The sequence below is a fragment of the Rhipicephalus sanguineus genome, chromosome 4 (genome assembly GCF_013339695.2).
Source record: "Rhipicephalus sanguineus isolate Rsan-2018 chromosome 4, BIME_Rsan_1.4, whole genome shotgun sequence".
In the NCBI taxonomy this organism is placed as follows: domain Eukaryota; kingdom Metazoa; phylum Arthropoda; class Arachnida; order Ixodida; family Ixodidae; genus Rhipicephalus; species Rhipicephalus sanguineus.
In genome coordinates this window covers 118,361,016-118,382,339 of record NC_051179.1, presented here as the reverse complement: position 1 = coordinate 118,382,339, position 21,324 = coordinate 118,361,016, and the positions used below count along the sequence as shown (strand labels likewise).

Sequence of the window (21,324 nt, the reverse complement as noted above, 5' to 3'; positions counted from 1 at the left end):
GCATAGCGATACCTCTTGGCGAATTTTGCGATACGGTGGCAAGTAAACTAATTACAAAGAATCCTCACGCACGACCTCCTTATTTTTCAGTAGGAAGCCTCTGCGAAATCTTTACATTTATTTACGCGGATGCATTATCCCGGCTACTACTAAGTAGTGGCTCTGAGGCGGTTATCTACTTTAGATATATACAGTTGCTCGTGCGCTCTCTTTAGTACCTAAACAGATTGTTCAGTGTTCAGGGCTATAGTTCTCTTGCTTGTGGTCCCCACCGATTGCGTCGCACCGTTTGTGACCACTAAGGGAGAGGAAGAAGCATTCTTGCAGACATATTGAGCGAAGGAGTGTTCCACCTAATCACTCCGTTGGCTTCAATTTGCTGAATTTTCATCAAATACGTTGCTGGAGTTCTACAGCTTATGTTTCTTTAGTGTACCTTTATCAGAAGAACAACCGTTTCTTTTTTATTTTAAGAATGCGTGGATTCGTAGCAGTCTTTTCAATTCTGCTATGAAATGAAGGTTTTTTTTTGTGGTTGTCCCACAGCACATAAGGCTATTGCAAAATACTTTTCGCTAACGCTTCCTAACAAGCCTTGTCTTGGCTATTTCAAATAATATTCAGCGCCTCCTAGGATGGATCTCTATAATACCCCTTACCGCTTTTCTTTCCTGGCCCTTCGCTTCCTTCAATATAGAACCACCAAAATCGAAAAGCAGCCCCTGGAATTCGGGGCTGAAAGCTATTGCGATTATCGAGCTTTCCTCCCGAATAAATTTATTGCGGGAATGGTGACTATTTCGACGCATGCATTAAGCAAGGAAAGCGCGGAATGACACGGCAGTTAATAAAAGCAGCAGATGCCGTCTTGATGTAATTTGACGAGCATTGAGCTATTCATGTGCCCGGTTGTCGTGGTCGAAAGATTAGCTCTTGCGGCTTCGGTCGGAGGGAGATGCCGGCCACTTCGTCAAAGACGAGACCAGTGCCCTTAGACGGTGCCTCGACGACGAAGTGCTGCAGGATGGTGGTTAAGTACAGGAATGCTTCCATGTTGGCGATCGATTCACCTGGGCAGGAACGCTTGCCTGAGAATATTTTAGAAAGCACAGAAAGAGGTTGAAAGTGACAACTAGACAAGAAAAGGCAGTAACAGAAAAAAGCACATCCTGACATCGTGTATGTTGTATATATGTACATATATATAGGAACGTTCGAAATGACGGACGAACGTGGGAAAGTTTTTATTTCTTACCAGCCTTACCAGCCTCGACGGGTTACCAGCCTCAACGGCCTATACCTCACCAACGCAAAAGGTGACTTCAGGTTCCAACATGTCGCCGGTTCATCGACAGTGTCGACGAAATGACCCGGCTAGCAAACAGGCCTCTAGACGTTGTCTTTAACCGGGCTACCTCCTTCATTCGATGCCACAACCACAACAATCACCTCAGGCTCGCCGCTCTCAACGTACAGTCGGTGCACGCGAACGTGCGCGACCTCAAAAAAGACGTTCTGTTCACAGAAACTGACGTGTGACCATTTTTTGAAACCTAGAGCGGTGAGCCCACTGTGTCGACCACAGCAAGAGGCTTCATTGCATGTGTGGAGGCGTGGCCACATATAAGAACACGGCGATGCACGACTTCAACGTATGCCGCATCCCACTTCGCCGGCCGCAGACACAGAACACACACAAACAAGCAGCGGAATCGGCGAGGTCTGCGTTGCGCACATCATATACAATAACAAAGGCATTCCACTCACCGCCATCTACCTGACAACTCTCAAGAATTCCTTCCACACATGCACATCGGTTCGTGAAACGTGTGTGAGTTCTCCATCATAACGGACAAGTATAAGCACTACATATCAGCTTACCGCGTCTGGTGTTGTTAATACTCATGTTGCTGTTGGCATCGTTACGCGCCACACGTGTCTGGAGGAAACGGTTTCACGACGTACGTGACAGGAGTTTTACGTTATTCATGTTATGACCAGACAGTCATTTTCGTCAAACGCTTTTACCCTCCCACGCTAATTTTGGTCTGCACCAAGTTAAGGAGGCGATGACGAGAGCATCCAGATGTAAGCGGCTAGACAGACAGACAGACAGACAGACAGAACGACAGACAGACAGACAGACAGACAGACAGACAGACACAGATAGATAGATAGATAGATAGATAGATAGATAGATAGATAGATAGATAGATAGATAGATAGATAGATAGATAGATAGATAGATAGATAGACAGACAGACAGACAGACAGACAGACAGACAGACAGACAGACAGACAGACAGACAGATAGATAGATAGATAGATAGATAGATAGATAGATAGATAGATAGATAGATAGATAGATAGATAGATAGATAGATAGATAGATAGATAGATAGATAGATAGATAGATAGAAGCGCTCAAAGTGCATTGGGTTCTCTAAGAAATCCTTCGCGTTTAAAATGTAATTAACTAGCAGACATATCTGATAATTATTCGAATAAAGCAGTGTCCATGATGTGCTCATCTGGAATGGCTTGTCTGTTATGCGGCCAAGAATGTTAGCCTGTCAGCGCTTTCATTAATACCAGATGGCATGTCCCTAAATTCGCAGATAAGGAAGGGTACGCGCACCTCTCTTTCGGGGTGAGATCAGAAACCGCATGGCGCTTTCTCTGCACTTCATTTGTTATGCACCTTCACTGCCCATTTCCACAGCTTTTGCCGTTTTCTCAGCTGTTACTGTTATTTTACGCCTGTTCGTGCTACTATTTTAGACGAGTTTTGACGCAGTTTGCCTATCGCACAAATTCATCGCTGTGACCCTGTCTTTTCAGCGCTATTCTTATTACATTCCTTTATTACGGTAGTTCCCGCGTCCACAAGTGATCCTGTTCCTACGCATTCTCCACACCTTGTAGTTGCAAGATGTGTCTTGTTCGCAATTTATTGATACAGGAATAACCATTTCGCACGAGTGCCTATGCTCATTTCTACTTATATGATTTATGAAATACCTATGACGATAATAGTTAGGCATGTGCTGGGGCCGCTTCTCATACCCATGTATATAAGGACTGCATTTTTGCCTATGTCTTGAATTCCCTGACGAAGGCCGTACCCTGGCCGTGAATTCTTCCTAATGAAATCCGGCCTTTCTTTCTACCCCAACAAAGAAATGAGCTGTTACCTACGCTTCGCCCCCATTGCGGCAAATTATCTTCTACCTTACGATTCCCGTACCCCAAGAAAAATTGTGAGAAACGTAGGTTCTTTTTCTCGCTTGAGTAACTGTTGGCATTACCTGCAACGCTATGGAATTCTCTGCTGGCATTATCCGCAACGGTACAGTCCTTCTGTGCTACCTTGTGATGCTGTTCAATGGGCATGGTTACCCACTTAAATTAGAATACTTCGACTTCTCCTGCGAGTAACATGCCCTTGGATTGACGTAAATGCACGGTTCGGACTTTCAGAGAAAAACCTTTAAGTGCGCGAAATGTGGAAAGAAGCAAACGTGGTAGAGCCACTGTCACTTAGACGTCTCGCGCATTATAGTACTATGTAATCCTTTTTATGTTTTCCTTGTCTGAAAGGTACATAGGCAAACAGCGCAAGCTGATACCTTCTTCATATTCTTATAACAAAAGCTGCGATTTTCAACACTCATGGGCTCTGTAAGCACATTTCTCTCTAGTTTTTTTTATTTTGGCACTGTTCTTCTGCTTCTCCTGCTATATGATTGCGGCGCAAGTATGGATGATTTCGTACCGTATGAGAAGGGTATGAATTGTTCTGGCTTCACGGCACGGGTCCCGCCATCGATGAGGAAACGTTCTGGCCTGAACACATCTGGGTCTCCCCAGACAGACTTGTCGTGGAAGATGGACCAGAACGACACGATCACAATGCTTCCGCGTGGAATGATGTAACCTCCGACCTTGATGTCTGCATCAGTGCTGCGTGAAGGAAACAAAACAGGGACTGAAGAAATATTCATGGCAGGGAGTCTACGCTGTAAAACAGTGAACACCCGAAGGCGGGTTCCAATAAACGACCCCAGGATGAGGCTGGCAGTTTGTCACGTGTCTAGTGTCAATCTTATTGCTTACTGAGGTATTGCATGCACGGAAGGGTTTTCAATGTTTTCGCTTGATGTCTCATATAAATATACTTTTCTTATGTAGATTTTTGAATACTTATTGTTACATAAATGGAGGTATCTGAGTGTTCGGCAAAAGAAGTCACAGTTTCGCCGCAAGGCAGAAGCAATGAATGCGATAGCAACAAATTTTAATGTTAAACGAAGTAAGGCTAGCAGCTAACTCTTTCGGATCCGATCTCGCATAACTCCACAAAACGCTGGTAAAGAGAATGCGGCCGCTCCCGGGAGCGATGCGTTCTTTTTTTTTCGCTCTCTGTCGTCTCAACACAAATTAAGCGGTAAGAGCACACCACGTATACGAGCCGTCTAGAGATGTCTATGGAGATAGCTCCCGCGCCAAGCGCTGGCGACCGCGCCAGGCCTCACGATCAAAGTTCGCAGTTGCTGCTCGAGCTACAAGAAGGAAAAGAAGAGTAGAGGTGATTCCTTGCTTACACAGGGTATCACACAACATAATAAAAGTAGCATCAAGATACGGCGTCAATGCCGTCGTTCCCGCCCCTCAGAAGCTCTCTAAGGTTTGTTCCCTAGTAAACAAGGTGCCCCAATTGTGCGACAAGAAGCACCGGAACACGTTCACTGACTGTTGTTCTCAGGTCGCTTATGAAATTCCGCTCAGCTGCGGACAGAAATACATCGGGGGAAACGGGCCGATGTTTCAGTGATAATGCACGGGAGCACAGGTTGAATGTGCATAACAATTCAGGAGGGCACCTGGCCGACCACTGCCGCAGGTGTGGGTGTGAGCCAGTGTTTCAAAAGAGCAGTTTCCTAAAAAGAACGAGCAACAAATTGGAAAGAGAAATAACGGAGGCGTTTCTCATCAACAAAGCTGGTGACAGTTGAGTTAGCGAAGCATCCATCTTTCTCTCAAAAGACGAGATGGCGTTCTTGGAAGGCCATCTATGAGTAATCTTCTAAGTTTTTAGGTTTTTTAATTAGACAAGGTTAGCTTTTCGTATGATGACCAGATTTCTGTATGACAGAACATCCTTGATCGTCCGTTTTTCTTTCAGTTTTCGAATTGGGTACATTATCATCATTAGCCTCCGTTGTTTTAGTCACCCTAGTTCTTGCTTTTCTGTGCTGGTTTGGGGGCAGCACGCGCATTGCTGCGTTTTAACTAGGTGTTGAATGTGCGCACCAACATGTTACACAGTGATAATTTGTGATTTCAGAGTGATTCGAGAATTGCCATGCGCTTCTGTATATTCAACTATGTTGTCACCCTGTCTTTTGTTAAGAGAAAGCAGTTATGTTTGTTATTACTGGCTACTTTTGTGCGTGTGGCTTCTTGTGTGTGACGAGTCAAACCCTAAAAAGCACCTTCATTGAATAAAAGCCCGGTTGGTAGTTCAGCGGTGGTCGTGTTGCACGTGTGTCTTTCAGGCTGGTTAACTTCGCAAATGTCGGTCCAACGTGCCCACACCAAAGCACTGCAAACCCACAAGCGCGTTCGAAGCCGCAAGCACCAAGAGTAGGCAGATCCATGCACTACCCATCATTCCCACGGTGACTGAACGATCGTAGCGCCAGAGTTCGCTCTAGTGAATATTGTAGGCAACTCTATGCAAGGCCGTAGCGAACTGTGAAGCTGGGTGGCGTACCTTGTTTCTGCTTATTTTGCCGCTTTCTTTCCCTTTCTCTCTTGATATTTGTTTTTTCTGTCTCTTTCTGGTATCTGTTTCTTTCCATCTCTTCCTCTCTCAGTCTATATCATTCCCTGTATTTCTATCTGTATTCTCTTTCTTCTATTTCTCTCTCTCTATGTCTCTCTTTGGCTTTATTTGTCTTACTGTCCTTCTTTCACTCTATATATATATACACGCGTTCACCCGCTTATCCGAGTTATTGCATCCCATGCCAGACAAATCGGTGCGGCGGGAGAGCATGCGCCGGGCACACGCTTTCGAGGAGCGAAGATGAAGGAGAGGACGAAGAGAGCCTAAAGAGCTGCGCTGTTACTAGTCAGCGAGAGGCTGTAAACAAAAGGGGCTAGTAGCTATGCCCTGAAGGGCTGTCTGTGTTACTCGCGGAACAGACAAATCGGACGAGAGAAGAATGCGCATGCGGGCACAGACAGACAATGAACTTTATAGTTGAAATTTATTAAGCATTTTGAAACAGGCAGCGCGAAAACGTGGACACAAGAAGTACTACACACCACACAGCGTACGAGAGAGTGGCAGCGTTTCTTGTGCGGGCTAATAGCGAAAGCTATTTTGTGGCTGGCGCCATTTTGTGAGTTGAGCACACTACCTAGGAGCTAGGAGAACGCCTTTCCCGGGTAGCTCGGCAGTACACAACCAACGAGACATAAGCGCTGTTGCTGCAGCGGCCCCAATCAAAACTTTTGCGTGTCGACATTTCTTCCCTTTTTCTACCACTTACGCAGGCAATGGGAGGATAGTAGCTTCGTCTACCCCCTGTTAGGCCACACTGAAAGAGCTTCTGTCATTTTCTGGCCACATATCCCAAGCTGATGCCTATCTTCTTCTATCAGTATTACTGAATCATGCCGCCAGGAACGTTCTACTCAGCGGCCGTACAAACATGTTCTCAGAATATAAATGCATCCGAAGTCACGTCACCGCTCTTTTAAACATCTGCGTAGCAAATAGTTCCGCCTCTCTTGTATGCCCATTAATTTGAAGTTGTCTGCGGTATTCTCACAGCTAATTCTGTGGGAAATGCGCATAATTAACTAGCCTACGTCAAGCAGCGTCAGATACTAGCAAGAAATAAATGTAGTAACGTTACAGTCCACCCCACAAGCTGGTTACAGCACTGTCAAAGCTACGAGGCTGCTTAGCCAATAGGAAAAGCGAACACCCGTCGCGATGTTTCATCCGCGCCTGTCGTCTGCTCAGCTTCCCCATACCGTCGGCGCTCACGCATTTGGCAAGTAGACCGAGCACACGGCAACAACCAACGCTCTTAGCTTTGGCCAGCAACAGTAACGCCGGGAAAAAACAGCATGGTAGCACCGTCGAAGCTGGTTCCTTGCGCCTCGAAATTGTGTAGTCGCCGTAATTAGCTGCGTGACCCGTAAGTTCGAAACCAATGTTTGCGTTTGCGTTATACTTGCGTCCTGACCCTTCGACAGAAATGTAGTCGTGTCTATTTTGCACAGCTTCCAAGAATAATTTTCAAATTATCGGGGACAAGGTTTGGCGGGCGTGGTAGAACAAACATCCGATTTCAACAATAAGGACAAAACGTACCTAATACATTGTCCTCAGCGTGACATGACACAAAGCAATTGCCGGTGCCACCGTTTATTTATGGCTGTGAGGAAAGTGAACAAGTAGCAAGCACGACTTCGAATCGAAGCGGGCGATCACGTCTGCATGGCGCTGCCTAGTTGGTTTGGCGTCACAATTATTGGCAGTTACTGACACAATAATTAAATGCTGATGACGTACATGCGAATCGAGATTACCTTATCGCGTATTGCTGTGATGTAGCCAGTGAAAAACAAACGCACTTGTCTTAACCTTCTCCAATTGTAATGCACTTGCAAACAGAAGTATGGCTTGTTGCCTAAGTATGGGGTTTGGTAACACCTCGTAGCTTCCATTCTGCGCCAACTAGCTTGCGAGATAGAGCATTGACCATAGCATTCTGTTCAAGAAAATAACATTCAAACGAAATTTCTGTATCAATCTTAATCTCTGTACAAGTAACACAGTCGTAAAAGAAAAGCCACTTGGAATGTCATTGAGGTGTTTTCTAAGTGATGCGCAAGCGAAGAGCTATATTGCACACGTTGTCCTTCCCTGGCAATTTCTTTTCGGGCGGCATCGGCATGGTGTGCGTCATCTCTCTAGCGCTCGTCTGCGTCCGGAACAGTTCCATGGTACGTACAGGCGCGGCCACTGTTAGAGATAACGCGGAGCGGGTGGCCGCGCTGCGCCACGACGGGCGCCGAGCGAGGTACTGCGGCGCAAGCGCAATCAGTGCCAGAGTTAGCTGCTCGTCGTCCGCTACGGTTCCTCCCACTTCGCCGCGAGTGGCGAAGTGGGAGATGGCGCGCGCGCGCTTTACTATAGCGCGTGCGGCGAAGTGGGAGGAACCGTATCAGACGGTGCGCAGCTAACTCGGTCTTTGGCGCTGATTGCGCTTTCGCCGCAATACTTCGCGCGGCGCCCGCTTGGTGGCCCGAGGAGCGCGCCCACGCGCGCTGTGCTACCTCTAACAGTGGTCGCGCCTGTACGTCCCGAAATACGATTGTCTGACATCATAATTTGCGTAAATTTCAATTTTTCTCAAGTGTACAGTCTTCCACGTTGGCTTAATATATGATCCTGCAAACACGTTTTGTTCTACTACCACAAAGTTCAACGAAATGTTCACAGAAAGTGTTGCCTTCCTACATTTGTTTGGCATCGCAGGTACAAAGCATTTCATATGCTTCATATATGTTCATGTTGTGCAAGCATGGGTGTGTCGCGCAATGGTTAAGACTAACGTAATCTGAGCAAGGGGGCCTGGTTTCAAACGCCATCACTGCAGTGAATATTAATATCTTTTTTTCATTTATTGCTTTATGGGTATGATCATATTACGTAAATGACGGGCACTTTTCTCGCCGAGTCGGCATAGAAATGCAAACATTTTCGTCGGCATTTAACACAAACTTTTAGGAAGAGATGAAAAATTCGCGAGCACGGGGTGTCGCTGCAGCTGACGTTTCCACAGGTGGACTTGTCTTCTTAAAGGCGTTGCAGCCTTGAAGAAGACAAGTTCGCATGTCGAAACGTCGCCTGTGACACCCCGTGCTCACAAATTTTTTCGTCTCCTGAAGCTTCCATTTTCCTCTGAACTTTTTCCTTTCTTGGGCATCTAAGGAAAGTACGTCCATGAATACTCACTGTCGCATCGGGTTGAGCGGCGTGGGTGGCTTGAATCGCATCATTTCCCAGATGAATGCCTGCGTGTACGCCAACTCTCCACGGTCTCCCCAGTGGACGTGCGCACTCTGGCTTTCCTCAAGCGCGGCGTCAATTTCGGTCTGTATCCGGCGTTGAAGCTCGGGCCTCGCTGCACACATTAGCAGCAGCCACTCCATGGTCGAACGCACTGTTTCACTGCCAGCGCCGAAGAACGTGGCTACGTTACCCTTGAGGATGTTGCCTGCGGATTGGCAGCAAGGGCGCGGCACGCAATGTCTGTTATCACGCTCATCACTAGACAACAAAACATACTTAAATACTCAGAATCGCACCCAATGGCTCCATTGGTTTCCTTCAAGAGCCTAAAATAGTCGTTCTCATTTGCTTTAGCGCTGATGTTATGGCGACGTCAACGTGCATATACAGGTAGTTTGCGTCGGAAACATCCGTTCTTTGCTTTCAGCAGTGGAATGTCTCGTTAAAAGGAAACAACGCCACTTTATCACACAGGGCAATGCCAAAAGGAAGGCCACGGAAAAGCCCTGACTTTGAACTGAAATTTTATTGTGCAGGAAAAGCATACGTGTTGCTGGAAATTTATCAAAGGAAACATGAAACCGTGACACAACTTCCTGCATTTTTTCCCGCAGCATATGTGCCTTTCGTGTTGAATAATTTCGCTCGGAAATCAGCGTTTTTTTGTGTTGTTCCCTTTATTATTGTCCCAGTCTGAAAATAGCGCTGTTTCCTTTTCACCGTACAGAGCCAACTAGCCAAAAGCACGATACTACTAAGTCTTGTTAAAATATTCTGCTTGATTTAAAAGCACACTTGTCGCACCTAGCAGCTTTGACAAGCGCTGTTCCTAATGAGCAGTAACGTCATAATTTGGCCAAACGAAATGATGCGAATGGGCATTATCGTATTGTATATTTTAGTAAGAACAGCACGAGAAACGAGCACGGAGACATGCGGAACGCGAGTGCGACTGGTGTGTTTCGTATTCCTAGTTTCCTGGGCAGTTTCCATTGCAAGGCCTAGTATGTAAGAGCTTGCCATTACAACATTTTTTTTCAAATCAAAGTTTTATTTACATCCAGAAGACTTGCGCAAGCTTGGGCGAAAAGCGATACAATTCGCTTGAGGAAACCCAAGCTCCTGAGAGCATTTCAGCCATTGCCCGCCATTCAATCACAATGTCAGCAGGAGCTACCACGAAGAGCATTGTTCCTCTAGCTACGCTATACTCCAGTGCAGCCTTTAGCGCGGGCTGGTGTTTGATGTTCAAGAGAGGTACATGTTGAAAAAGGTGACGACGCTGCAGTAGTGTGATGAAGACTTCATCGTTTTTTTCCTAGATGTGGCAAGCGGAAAAAAGAGCCTGCATGTGACCGGGTGGTGTGAGGATGTGTGCAGGTGGTTGTCGTAGCACCTGTCGCCGATCGAGGGATTTTTGCCGCGCATATTATCGGTAAAATATTGTCAGTAGGCTCCCGCTTTGTATATTAGGCCGGCGGTTATTCTGCGCAATTATAGTCCGTTTCATTGACCCATGAACATTTATATTGTCGTTCTGTCCAGTGTTTTCACAGGACCAAGGGCCCTGGCCACTGACAACCCTGTTTTGATAGTCTATATGAAGATTTCCCTCATCATTCGTTCTCTCGGCTTTGGCATCCAATAACTATGGCGGCACCTACGTTGACAGACACACGTCGCCACTCAAAATGGCCAAGGTGAGTGCAGTTTTACCGTTTTCTGTATTTTCGGACGAGAACGTAGGATCATTTTTCCTGCTCATGCCCGTGCTCCGACGCGCGCATGCGCCATTATTTGATCTGCTAAACCGCCTATCAACTGCTTTTTGTCTACCCGTCCTTCACCACCTGCATCCTATTTCGTCATTATGCGAGCTGGGTGTTTCAGTGTCCAGTCTCTCCTGTCGCCTTCTTTTCTTTACTGCTACGCGCATTAAGGAAATTTTATAAATGCCTGAAAAAATATATCGCGTGTGCAGTGGTCACAAATGAATGTAACACCAGGTTTCACGGTATTCTGAGACGTCGGCCAAAAATAAAGGTACCTACCGTGTGCATATATCTACTCAACCGTAGCGGCAGCTAGCCCTGTCTCTTCAGTTAAGGTCATAGGCGTGCGCATGGGGGGAGCAGGGGGGCGCCCCCCCCCCTATTCACCTAAGAGGGTGGGCGAAAAGTCAGCCCCAAACATTACCATATTAGGGAGGGGGGCGCAATGTCAGCGCCGTACATTGACATAATTGGGAGGGGGGGGGCGCTGCGAGAAACCATCGCCCCCACCCTCCCCCGAAGGGGAACTCTGCGCACGCCTATTGTTCAGGGAAATAACTTTTCTTGCGTACCATCCCACGGTTCCTCCATTCAGCAACAGGAATATGCGAAAAACACGAAGTTACACGGAATGTGTAATCAAGGGCGCTATCGTGTCTCTACCATCAAATGGAACGTTCGTACTTAGCTACAGCCGTATGCATTTTCCAGCCCGGAATTCTTTAGCTGACAGTAATGAAAGAAAGGCTAAATTCGCGTCGAAATACTCTTCACCGCGATAGCTGACGGACTGATCTGTCTAATACTGAACAGCATGCTTGATTATTAGTCGTTAAGCTTTCCCCACTAGAAACCTGTATTACTGGCTACATCGCGGCCGATATATAGGGCACAAAGCATGTTTGGTGAGAGCTCCACTAAAGATTCAGCAACACATTTCGAGAACCTTTCTGTTTGGCACCATGGCGGCCGTGCTGCCTCGCATTTTTGCTTATGTGAGCATGTATTATCCATCACTGACTCAATGAAATGCAAGCTCTCTCTTTCTCTCTTTACAGGACCGTTGAGAGATATGATGTCGAGTAAATTACCTAACACACTAAATGGCATGTATAAAACCGACTAATTTCTACTACAAACTTTTGTGAACTCACGCGACGTCATTTTCACTGTACACTGTAGGTATGAAAAAACAGCTCCTGCTCGCACTCACGAGTAAAGCTCTTGTTCCGTCCGTTTTCTTGTTGTTTCATCTCGCTGAGGAAGCCGTCTATGTAGTCTCGGACAACGCCGTCCTTGTAGGTCTCATGGTGCTCATCAACCTTTGTCCTAAAGCAAGACGTTCTGAGTAATATTCACAGGGTAAAGGCCGTGACAGACGGTACGATTTTCTATCCGATGGAACGTCCGACGCGGCGGTGCGGCAGCCGCAACGGTGGCCTTTCATCGCGTCGGACCGCCACCATTCCAGCTTCCGCACCACTGCGTCGGACGTCGCATCGCATGAAAAATTGTACCGTCTGTTTCGCACTTCAAGCTTTTTCGCGACAAGACCGATACGCGGTGAAATTTGGATCTGACCTGCTTAAGCCATGGATCACGGGGGAACACTTGAAGAGCATGAAGGAAAAAGACAAACTGTATCATATCTTTATGAAAACAAGAGCTCTGACAGATTGACATGCTTTTAAGCGCTTCAGGAACCAACTGAACAAACAGCTCCGAGAAGCGACGCAAGGTGTGTGACCGGGCTAGTTGGTATTCCATATTGACGTGAACAGCGCGTGTAATAACAGCGCTAGTCCTCGTCGTTTCTTCGTCCTCGTGTATTACACCCGCTGTTCACGTCAACCGAGAAGCGAAACGAATCTACTTAAGCAATCTTTTCTCCCCCGAAGTACTTAAAAAGCCACACCTTATGTGGAAACGTTTGAACAATGTGCTGCGCGGTGACCCTCAAGAGCAATTCACTTTATCAATTATTATTAACGGCGATACATTAACGGATGCACGCTTGGCGAATTCCTTCAACGAGTTTTTCACATCATTAGTAAATAGTAAGCACGATCCAAACTGCATTCAGTATTTAACAGCACCAATACAGAAAAGCGCATTCTTGTGTCCAACTACTGCGCATGAAATTGTAACGTCTGTTTTGTCACTAAGAAACAGTAGGTGTACGGATGTTCATGACTTGCAGATCGGACCTATAAAATATGTAATCGATACTATCGCACCAACTCTAGAACATATTATTAACCTTATGTTTTCTGTTGGCACATTTCCCAAACAACTCCAGATGTCAAAGGTAACTGTTATATTCAAAGGTGGTGACATCACTAACTTCTCCAATTACAGGCCAATTTCAATTATTCCCGTCTTTTCTAAATGCATCGAAAAATTTATATATAAACGCATGTCCAGTTTTTCAACAAAGTACAACATTATTACGCCTAGCCAGTTTGGTTTCCGAAAGGGATGTTCAACTGAGACGGCTCTTCTGCGCCAAAAGGAGCTTATCTTGCAGTCTTTCGAACATCATCTTTGTACATTAGGCATATTCATTGACTACTCAAAAGCATTTGATTCAATTAACCACTATTCCTTGTTCGAGAAACTGCAGCATTATGGCTTTAGAGGTACTTTCCTAAAACTTCTAATTTCTTATTTCAACCATCGCCGCCATCAAGTCACTATTAATGGTTTTGTTTCCGAATTCAAACCAGTTAATGCTGGTATGCCTCAGGGTAGCATTTTGGGTCCACTGCTGTTTAATATATATGTGAATGATATAGTAAATATTTGTGCTAACACTAAATTTATCATTTACGCAGATGATACAAGTATTTTTATTACAGGACGTGACCCTTCAAACCTCATAGAAAAAGGCAACGTAGTCCTAAGTAAAATTCACACTTGGAGTATCGCCAACTCCTTGAACTTAAACGCTGCAAAAACGAAAGCTGTTTTATTTCGGCCATAGAACAAAGCACTGAATATCACAAACAGTCTAAAGTTAGGTACGTCAACTATAGAATTATCACGCGTTGCTAGGAGACTGGGAGTCATTTTTGAAGAACATATGACAGGGACAGATCAAGTGAATGCCACTTTAAATAAACTTTCAAAAATTGTAGGAATATTATGCAAATTTCGTTACGTCCTGCCACAGAACATAAAGTTGTTAATTTACAAGTCATTGTTTTTGTCTAACTTATCTTATTGTTACTTAGTCTGGGGCACTACCACCAAAACCAACATCCAGAAACTACACAAACTTCAAAAGAAAGCCATTCGAAACATCGTTAGTGCCGCATATGACGCACACACGGAGCAAATTTTCAAGGCTCTGAACTTACTTCCAGTGAATGAACTCTATCGCACAATCTTAAACAAACGCTACACGTCGGCTACGAAAAACAACGACATATTTTTCACAGAATTGTCTGGGCTAAGTCGCGCTGAACATGTGCGCACTTTAAGGGTCCGTGAAGTCTGGAGGTTGCCCAGAACGCGAACAAGTTACGGAACTCAGATGTTAAAATACCAGTTACCCTCACTACTTAATAATTCTGAGTATCATACGTAACAGTTTCGCGTACTTAATTCGCATCTGTGTAATTATAAATGCATGTGTATCGAGTGCATGTCAATCTTCTGTACCACTGCCTTTTTCTTTTATTTTATTGTGTACATATTTTCTTTCATTCGCTGCTGTGTACAGACCTAGGACATTGCCTTTTTGTCAGTTACTAGTTTACTTATGAAGGACCAGTGAAGAGAACTGCCATGTGCCCGTTTTGCCTCTCTGTACACTCTGTATGCCATGCTTGCCAAGCCCGGGGGTACGGACCCTGTCAAGCCTGATCTACGGCTTTTTTGTCTGTACCCACCAAGCTTCATTGAGTGTTTTTGAAGCTGAAAATAAATCTTTGACTGACTGACTGACTGCTGACTGACTGACTGACTGACTGACTGACTGTACTGACTGACTGACTGACTGGAATGCTGACTGGACTGACTGACTGCTGACTGACTGACTGACTGACCTGACTGACGGACTGACTGACTGACTGACGCTGACTGATGACTGACTGACTGACTGACTGACTGACTGACTGACTGACTGACTGACCTGACTGCGACTGACTGACTGACTGACTGACTGACTGACTGACTGACTGACTGACTGACTGACTGACTGACTGACTGACTGACTGACGCTGACTGACTGACTGACTGACTTGACTGACTGACTGACTGACTGACTGACTGACTGATGACTGACTGACTGACTGACTGACCGACTGACTGACTGACTGACTGACTGACTGAACTGACTGACTGACTGACGACTGGACTGACTGACCTGCCTGACTGACTGACTGACTGACTGACTGACTGACTGACTGACTGACTGACTGACTACTGATGCTGACTGCTGACTGACTGCTGACTGACTGACTGACTGACTGACTGAGACTGACTGACTGACTGACTGACTGACTGATGCTGACTGACTGACTGACTGACTGACTGACGACTGACTGACTGACTGACTGACTGACTGACTGACTGACTGACTGACTGACTGACTGACTGACTGACTGACTGACTGACTGACTGACTGACTGACTGACGACTGACTGACTGACTGACTGACTGACTGACTGACTGACTGACTGACTGACTGCTGACTGACTGACTGACTGACTGACTGACTGACTGACTGGACTGACTGACTGACTGACTGACGGACTGACTGACTGACTGACTGACTGACTTGACTGACCTGGACGCTGACTGACTGACTGACTGACTGACTGGAACTGACTGACTGAACTGACCTGACTGGACTGACTGCCTGACTGACTGACTGACTGACTGACGCCTGACTGACTGACTGACTGACTGACTGACTGAGGGACTGACTGACTGACGACTGACTGACTGACTGACTGACTGACTGACTGACTGACTGCTGACTGACTGCTGACTGACTGACTGACTGACTGACTGACTGACTGACTGACTGAGCTGACTGACTGACTGACTGACTGACGAACTGACTGACTGACTGACTGACTGACTGCTGACTGACTGACTGACTGACTGACTGACTGACTGACTGGACTGACTGACTGACTGACTGACTGACTGACTGACTGACTGACTGACTGACTGCTGACTGACTGACTGACTGACTGACATGACTGACTGAGCTGCTGACGACTGACTGACTGACTGAAGCTGACTGACTGACTGATACTGACTGACTGACTGACTGACTGACTGACTGACTGACTGACTGACCGGACTGACTGACTGACTGACTGACCTCGCTGACTGACTGGACTGACTGACTGACTGAATGACTGACTGACTGACTGACTGACTGACTGACTGACTGACTGACCTGACTGACATGACTGAACTGACTGACCTGACTGACTGACTGACTGACCTGACTGACTGACTGATCTGACATGAGCCTGAATGAACGTGACTGACTGACTGCACTGATCTGACTGACTGACTGACTGACTGGACCTGACTGACTGACTGAGACTGACTGACTGACTGACTGACTGACTGAATGACTGACTGACTGACTGACTGACTGACTGACTGAAACTGACTGACTGACTGACTGACTGACTGACTGACGTGACTGAGGAGGACTGACTGATGACTGAGACTGATGACTGACTGAGGACTGACTGACTGATGACTGACTGACTGACTGACTGACTGACTGACTGCACTGACTGACTGAGACTGACTGACTGACTGACTGACTGATCTGACTGACTATGGACTGACTGACTGACTGATGACTGACGGACTGAACTGACCTGACTGACTGACTGACTGACTGACTGACTGACGACTACGACTGACTGACTGACTGACTGACTGACTGACTGACGGATGACTTGACTGACTGACTGACTACTGACTGACTGCCTGAACTGACTGATGACTGACTGACTGACTGATACTGACTGACTGACGACTGACTGACTGACTGATGACTGGACTGGACTGAATCTGACTGACTGACTGACTGACTGAGCTGACTGGACTGGACTGACTGGACTGACTGACTGACTGACTGACTGACTGACTGACTGACTTGACTGACTGACTGGACTGACTGACTGACTGGACTGACTGACTGACTGACTGACGGACTGGACTGACTGTACTGACTGACTGGACTGACTGGACTGAGACTGACTGACTGACTGACTGACTGACGTGGGACTGACTGACTGGACTGACTGACTGGACTGACTGACTGACTGACTGACTGACTGACTGACTGCTTTGTCGTGGCGTGTAATCATATTGGTGATGCAGGAATGATCACCGCGTCGTGTGTTGTAATTTTGCAAAAATACCCGCTGTCATATGCGAATGCATGGGTACTTGTGTAAAAGAGTTTCGATGAGTACAGTTAACGTGCCCCTTCAAGTGAGTCCGCATTGGTATGGCTTTTCCAAATGCAGTTAGTTTCGATGTTGATCCAGGAACGGCCCACCGCATGCTGTACTGCTTCAAACCTCACAAAAATGAAGCAAGTCACCACATACCTGTGTGACCTCGTGGAATCGATGAAAAATTTACAGCAATACCGTTTCTGAAGAGCAATAGCAATTAATACTTTATACTTCACAAATTAGGTCGCAGCCTTTGAAAATGCACGAACACGTATGGCACATAACTGGCTCGTCATATATCTCCCTAAAATTTCCACAACAGGATATGAAACCCTGAAGTGTTTCTGTTATTCTTGCTGTAATGTCCATAAATATTGCAGATGTTTAGGACAGTTACAGCACATTACCCTGAACGGGGCCTCCAAGTAACGCGCGTCGGTACAAACTTTTTGTCTCCTCGGCAATCATCGCAATTGCAGTTGCGCCCTAGCAGAATAATTAGCGTAAATGTTTATTGCAAATCTCTAAATGACCAACAAAATTAAACCGTGCACGTTGCCAGTAAAAGCAGCTGCTTCATATTTAGCGTCGACGATACATAATTCAGGACATAGTTTTTTACCTTATCACCAATGTGCCCTATGCAGCTCTATAACTAAAGCCTATTTGCCAATCCTCTAAGCGGCGCCGTCGTGCGGTATCCGCTTTCGCATGGTACACTTACCCAGCGAAATCTTCCCTGAGCACGAGTGCTTCCCTTAACCTCTCGCAAGTTCCCGCGCAAAAAAACAGAAGCAGTTTTCGTATCCTTGGGAAGAAGTTGACAGCCGATGTCTGTGCCGCCAGCGCCGGGATGACGTCAATCAGCTTGTCCAGGTAGACGCGTTCTGGGTCGTCGTACTCGAACCGCCGACCGAACACCAGCATCGAGATTATATTTGACGCGCTCGGCGTCAGCACCGCCATCGGCACCACTGGCTGACCCTGGAGTGACAGCAACTTCCCGACAAGGTGCATCAACTCCTCCTGCAAGCACGGTGTCCATCCAATATCCTCTGCTGTGGGTACTGAAATCGGCAAGACTGCATCTCGTACTTTGAATCTGCATCGTTTCAGGGGCGCCAAAGACTGGCGATTTGGAGGACTTCAATAACGACCATATTGAATAGGAGGAACTAGGACGAATCAGAAGAAATAAGTTACTAATCACAAACAGCTGATCTCTATGAGAGGGGCTACGCATATCTACACTTCCAAAAGAAACGCAAATGTGGCAAAATATAATGAAGGTAAGCCTGTTACATGAAAACACTCCCGCTCAGGGCTCATAAACATGGCTACATAAAGAGAAAGAGAGTAAGCTTTTACAAAAAAAAACCAGCATAATTAGCCTGTGTATACTGGCGTAATAGCTGTTCTGTAGCATTTAAAAAGGAGAATAAGATGGTCCTATAAGAAAATGTGGGCGGGAAATATATAAAAATTAATATAAAGTACAGGATTGGTGTCTTAGGCCATGACGGCAGCCAGTCTGGACTCTTTATGCAGAATAATTAGGAAATGCTCGCGCGTGCCACACACACTTTCTTCATAGCGATGCATCAAAGATTGCTCAAAAGACAGTCGTTCGAGGTATGTAAACAAGAAGTTAAGCGCTTGGTGCTCTTTCTGTGCGCATGACCAGGGATGCAGCACACGTGCTAAAGAGCCTATTCGCAAACCAAACTTATCACTATCTCGCGTTTTTCTTATACATTCTGTGCCTTTAGTGCGTTTGATAAACGAAGTGGGTCAGTATCTACAGATAAACCTTGTACTTATCTTTTGTACTGTTAGCATTCCTATGTCCCTATAACGCACGTGGATGTACAGAAAGTAAAGGAAAGCATAAGATAAGGATAAGGTTGTTTGCGAATAAACGCACGTGGATGTACAGAAACTTAAGGAAAACATAAGATAAGGATAAGGTTGTTTCCGAATACGGACCTTGAGTTCTAAAGGCTCTCTAAAACGGTTTCCTCCTCGCCTTCGCTACCCTTCCTACAGGCCATATCTTCCCCTCGTCACTTGTTTCTTAAAAGCATTTATACCATGTCAACACTAAGCGTTGACCCTCTCGTGTTTTCGCGCTTGTCGGCTACACGCTGTTACCTCTGTTTGCGCAGTCGCAAACACAGAAAATGAAGTGAAATCAGTTGATCGCGCATGATAGTCATGCGAGTCAAGCAAAAACGGATGGGCGGCTGCATAGCGAAGCAGTGCAAGAGACAATTCACATCTCATATTTCGCGTGTATGGACTAATCGAAAGTATGCACTATATAGACGTCAAGGGAATCGCTGCTCTGCATCACTAAGTGCGCCCGAAAGACGAGAAACACCAGGAGAATATATTGTGCTCGTTACTTGTTTTTGTATTTTAGAGGCTTGTGAGGGGCCCCTTTATATCGTTGTCGGTCGTCCTATATGGTGGGCGCTCGAGCAAAATGTGCTGAATTCATTCCACGGCACCGCAGTTGCAGGAACATGTTCTTGTAGTCTGGCCGTAGTAGGAACATCATTATTCGTGTAGTCAATGTACAGTAGCGGTGAAGATCTCCGCCGCAGTGCGCTCTTTCAGTTGATAGTCGATGTTGGTGCTGTCTTTCTGTCTTTCCTTGCATCCGTGTTTAGATGCCTTAATCTCTTTGTATTTATTGAACGCTGGTGATACCATGTTTCCAGATTTCGTGTTAGGTGTTGTGTTGCCTTTATTTGACTTCTGGGTCAACGTTGCCTGAGCATACACGGGGTCGATTCCACGAAAGATCAAAAAACGGTGTATACTTGATGTTTCCGATTTTCCTGATAATTTTGTATGTAGTGCACATATGACTGCACAGCACAAAATCGCAGTTCGTTTTCAAATAAAAATTTTTTTTCAACACAGGAAAATTCCGCAAGCGTCGCCGGTTGACGACGACCATTTTACGAAGAGTGCGTTTTCGTAAATTCGGAACAATGCTGGCAGCTACTGAAGCTATATATTACAAATATCTTTCTTTTTAGCGGAAGTAGAAGTAAATGGGAAATGGCTCTTTTAATTTCATGGAATTTTGAGCAAGTTATCTATTTTTAAAAATTCACAAAAAACGCCGCGTTGTTGAAAATGAGTCATATTTGGGACGCTATGGCTACTTCTGTGAACATCTTAGCTTGTTCATATTTGCAGTATGAATAGGCATCTATGTGAATAATGAACCTCTGCATTTGTATTTCTTTAATAATTTTCAAAGTAGTAAATTTTCATGCTCGAAACACCAAAAAGACAAAAGTGCTCCTCGATTCAAAAATCTATAATAAAAATATCCTAATCTCAATTTTGTTCAAAGTCCCCCAAAATGTTCTCAAAGGCCTGCAGAATGATATTCTGAAAAAAAAACGTGTTGCATCATTTTTATTAGAACAAAAGCAGAAAATGTCAAACATTGTGTTTCCAGAGCATGGTGGCTACTGCGTAAAGGACATCTCTAGTAACAAGAAACCACAGTAGCACGTCTTTTTCCTTCTCTGAGCTTCGCTAAACAACAGTAGTGAGCTATTGTCGGAAAGTGGCAACTGTTTTGTGAAGAGAAAGATCGTTCCAATTAAATGCATTTGCGTGGTTTGCGACTTCACGCCAGTGTTAGCATCTCTCAGTCCACAGTACACACTTTCAGTTGTAGCCTCCTTTTCTTTCATCTATTTCAGTTGAGTATAATTCATATCTTGCATGCTAAAGAACGCATTCCCTCCATGCGTCTCTTATTATGTTGTGCTGTGCCAGAATTGAGATATTGGTATAGAAGGCAAGGGCTCTTCATGAATGGCAATGAATTTCTGGAGAGCGGTCGCCAAGGGGTTTGGTTTTTGTTGGCCCAAATGTGTACGTTGTCAAACCTTATGTGATCAATGCAGAGTTTAAAGAAAATCGATTACGTGAAGATTGGTGGCAGCCGTTTTGATCACGGAGAAAACATGTCTTGTTTGCA

General features: G+C 45.6%; 1 protein-coding gene across 1 annotated transcript in view; it reads right to left on the bottom strand.

The window, feature by feature from the left end:
• Positions 1-669: 669 nt before the first annotated feature.
• LOC119390617 (cytochrome P450 2J6) overlaps positions 670-21,324 on the bottom strand; it is a 29,611-nt gene continuing 8,956 nt past the window's right edge. The window contains exons 4-8 of the mRNA XM_037658220.2: positions 18,040-18,341; positions 12,086-12,201; positions 9,044-9,305; positions 3,776-3,963; positions 670-1,088 (exon numbers count right to left, since the gene is read on the bottom strand). Coding sequence (XP_037514148.1) covers positions 898-1,088; positions 3,776-3,963; positions 9,044-9,305; positions 12,086-12,201; positions 18,040-18,341 — 1,059 coding nt within the window. The 3' untranslated portion in view covers positions 670-897. The remainder of the gene's footprint in view (positions 1,089-3,775; positions 3,964-9,043; positions 9,306-12,085; positions 12,202-18,039; positions 18,342-21,324) is intronic.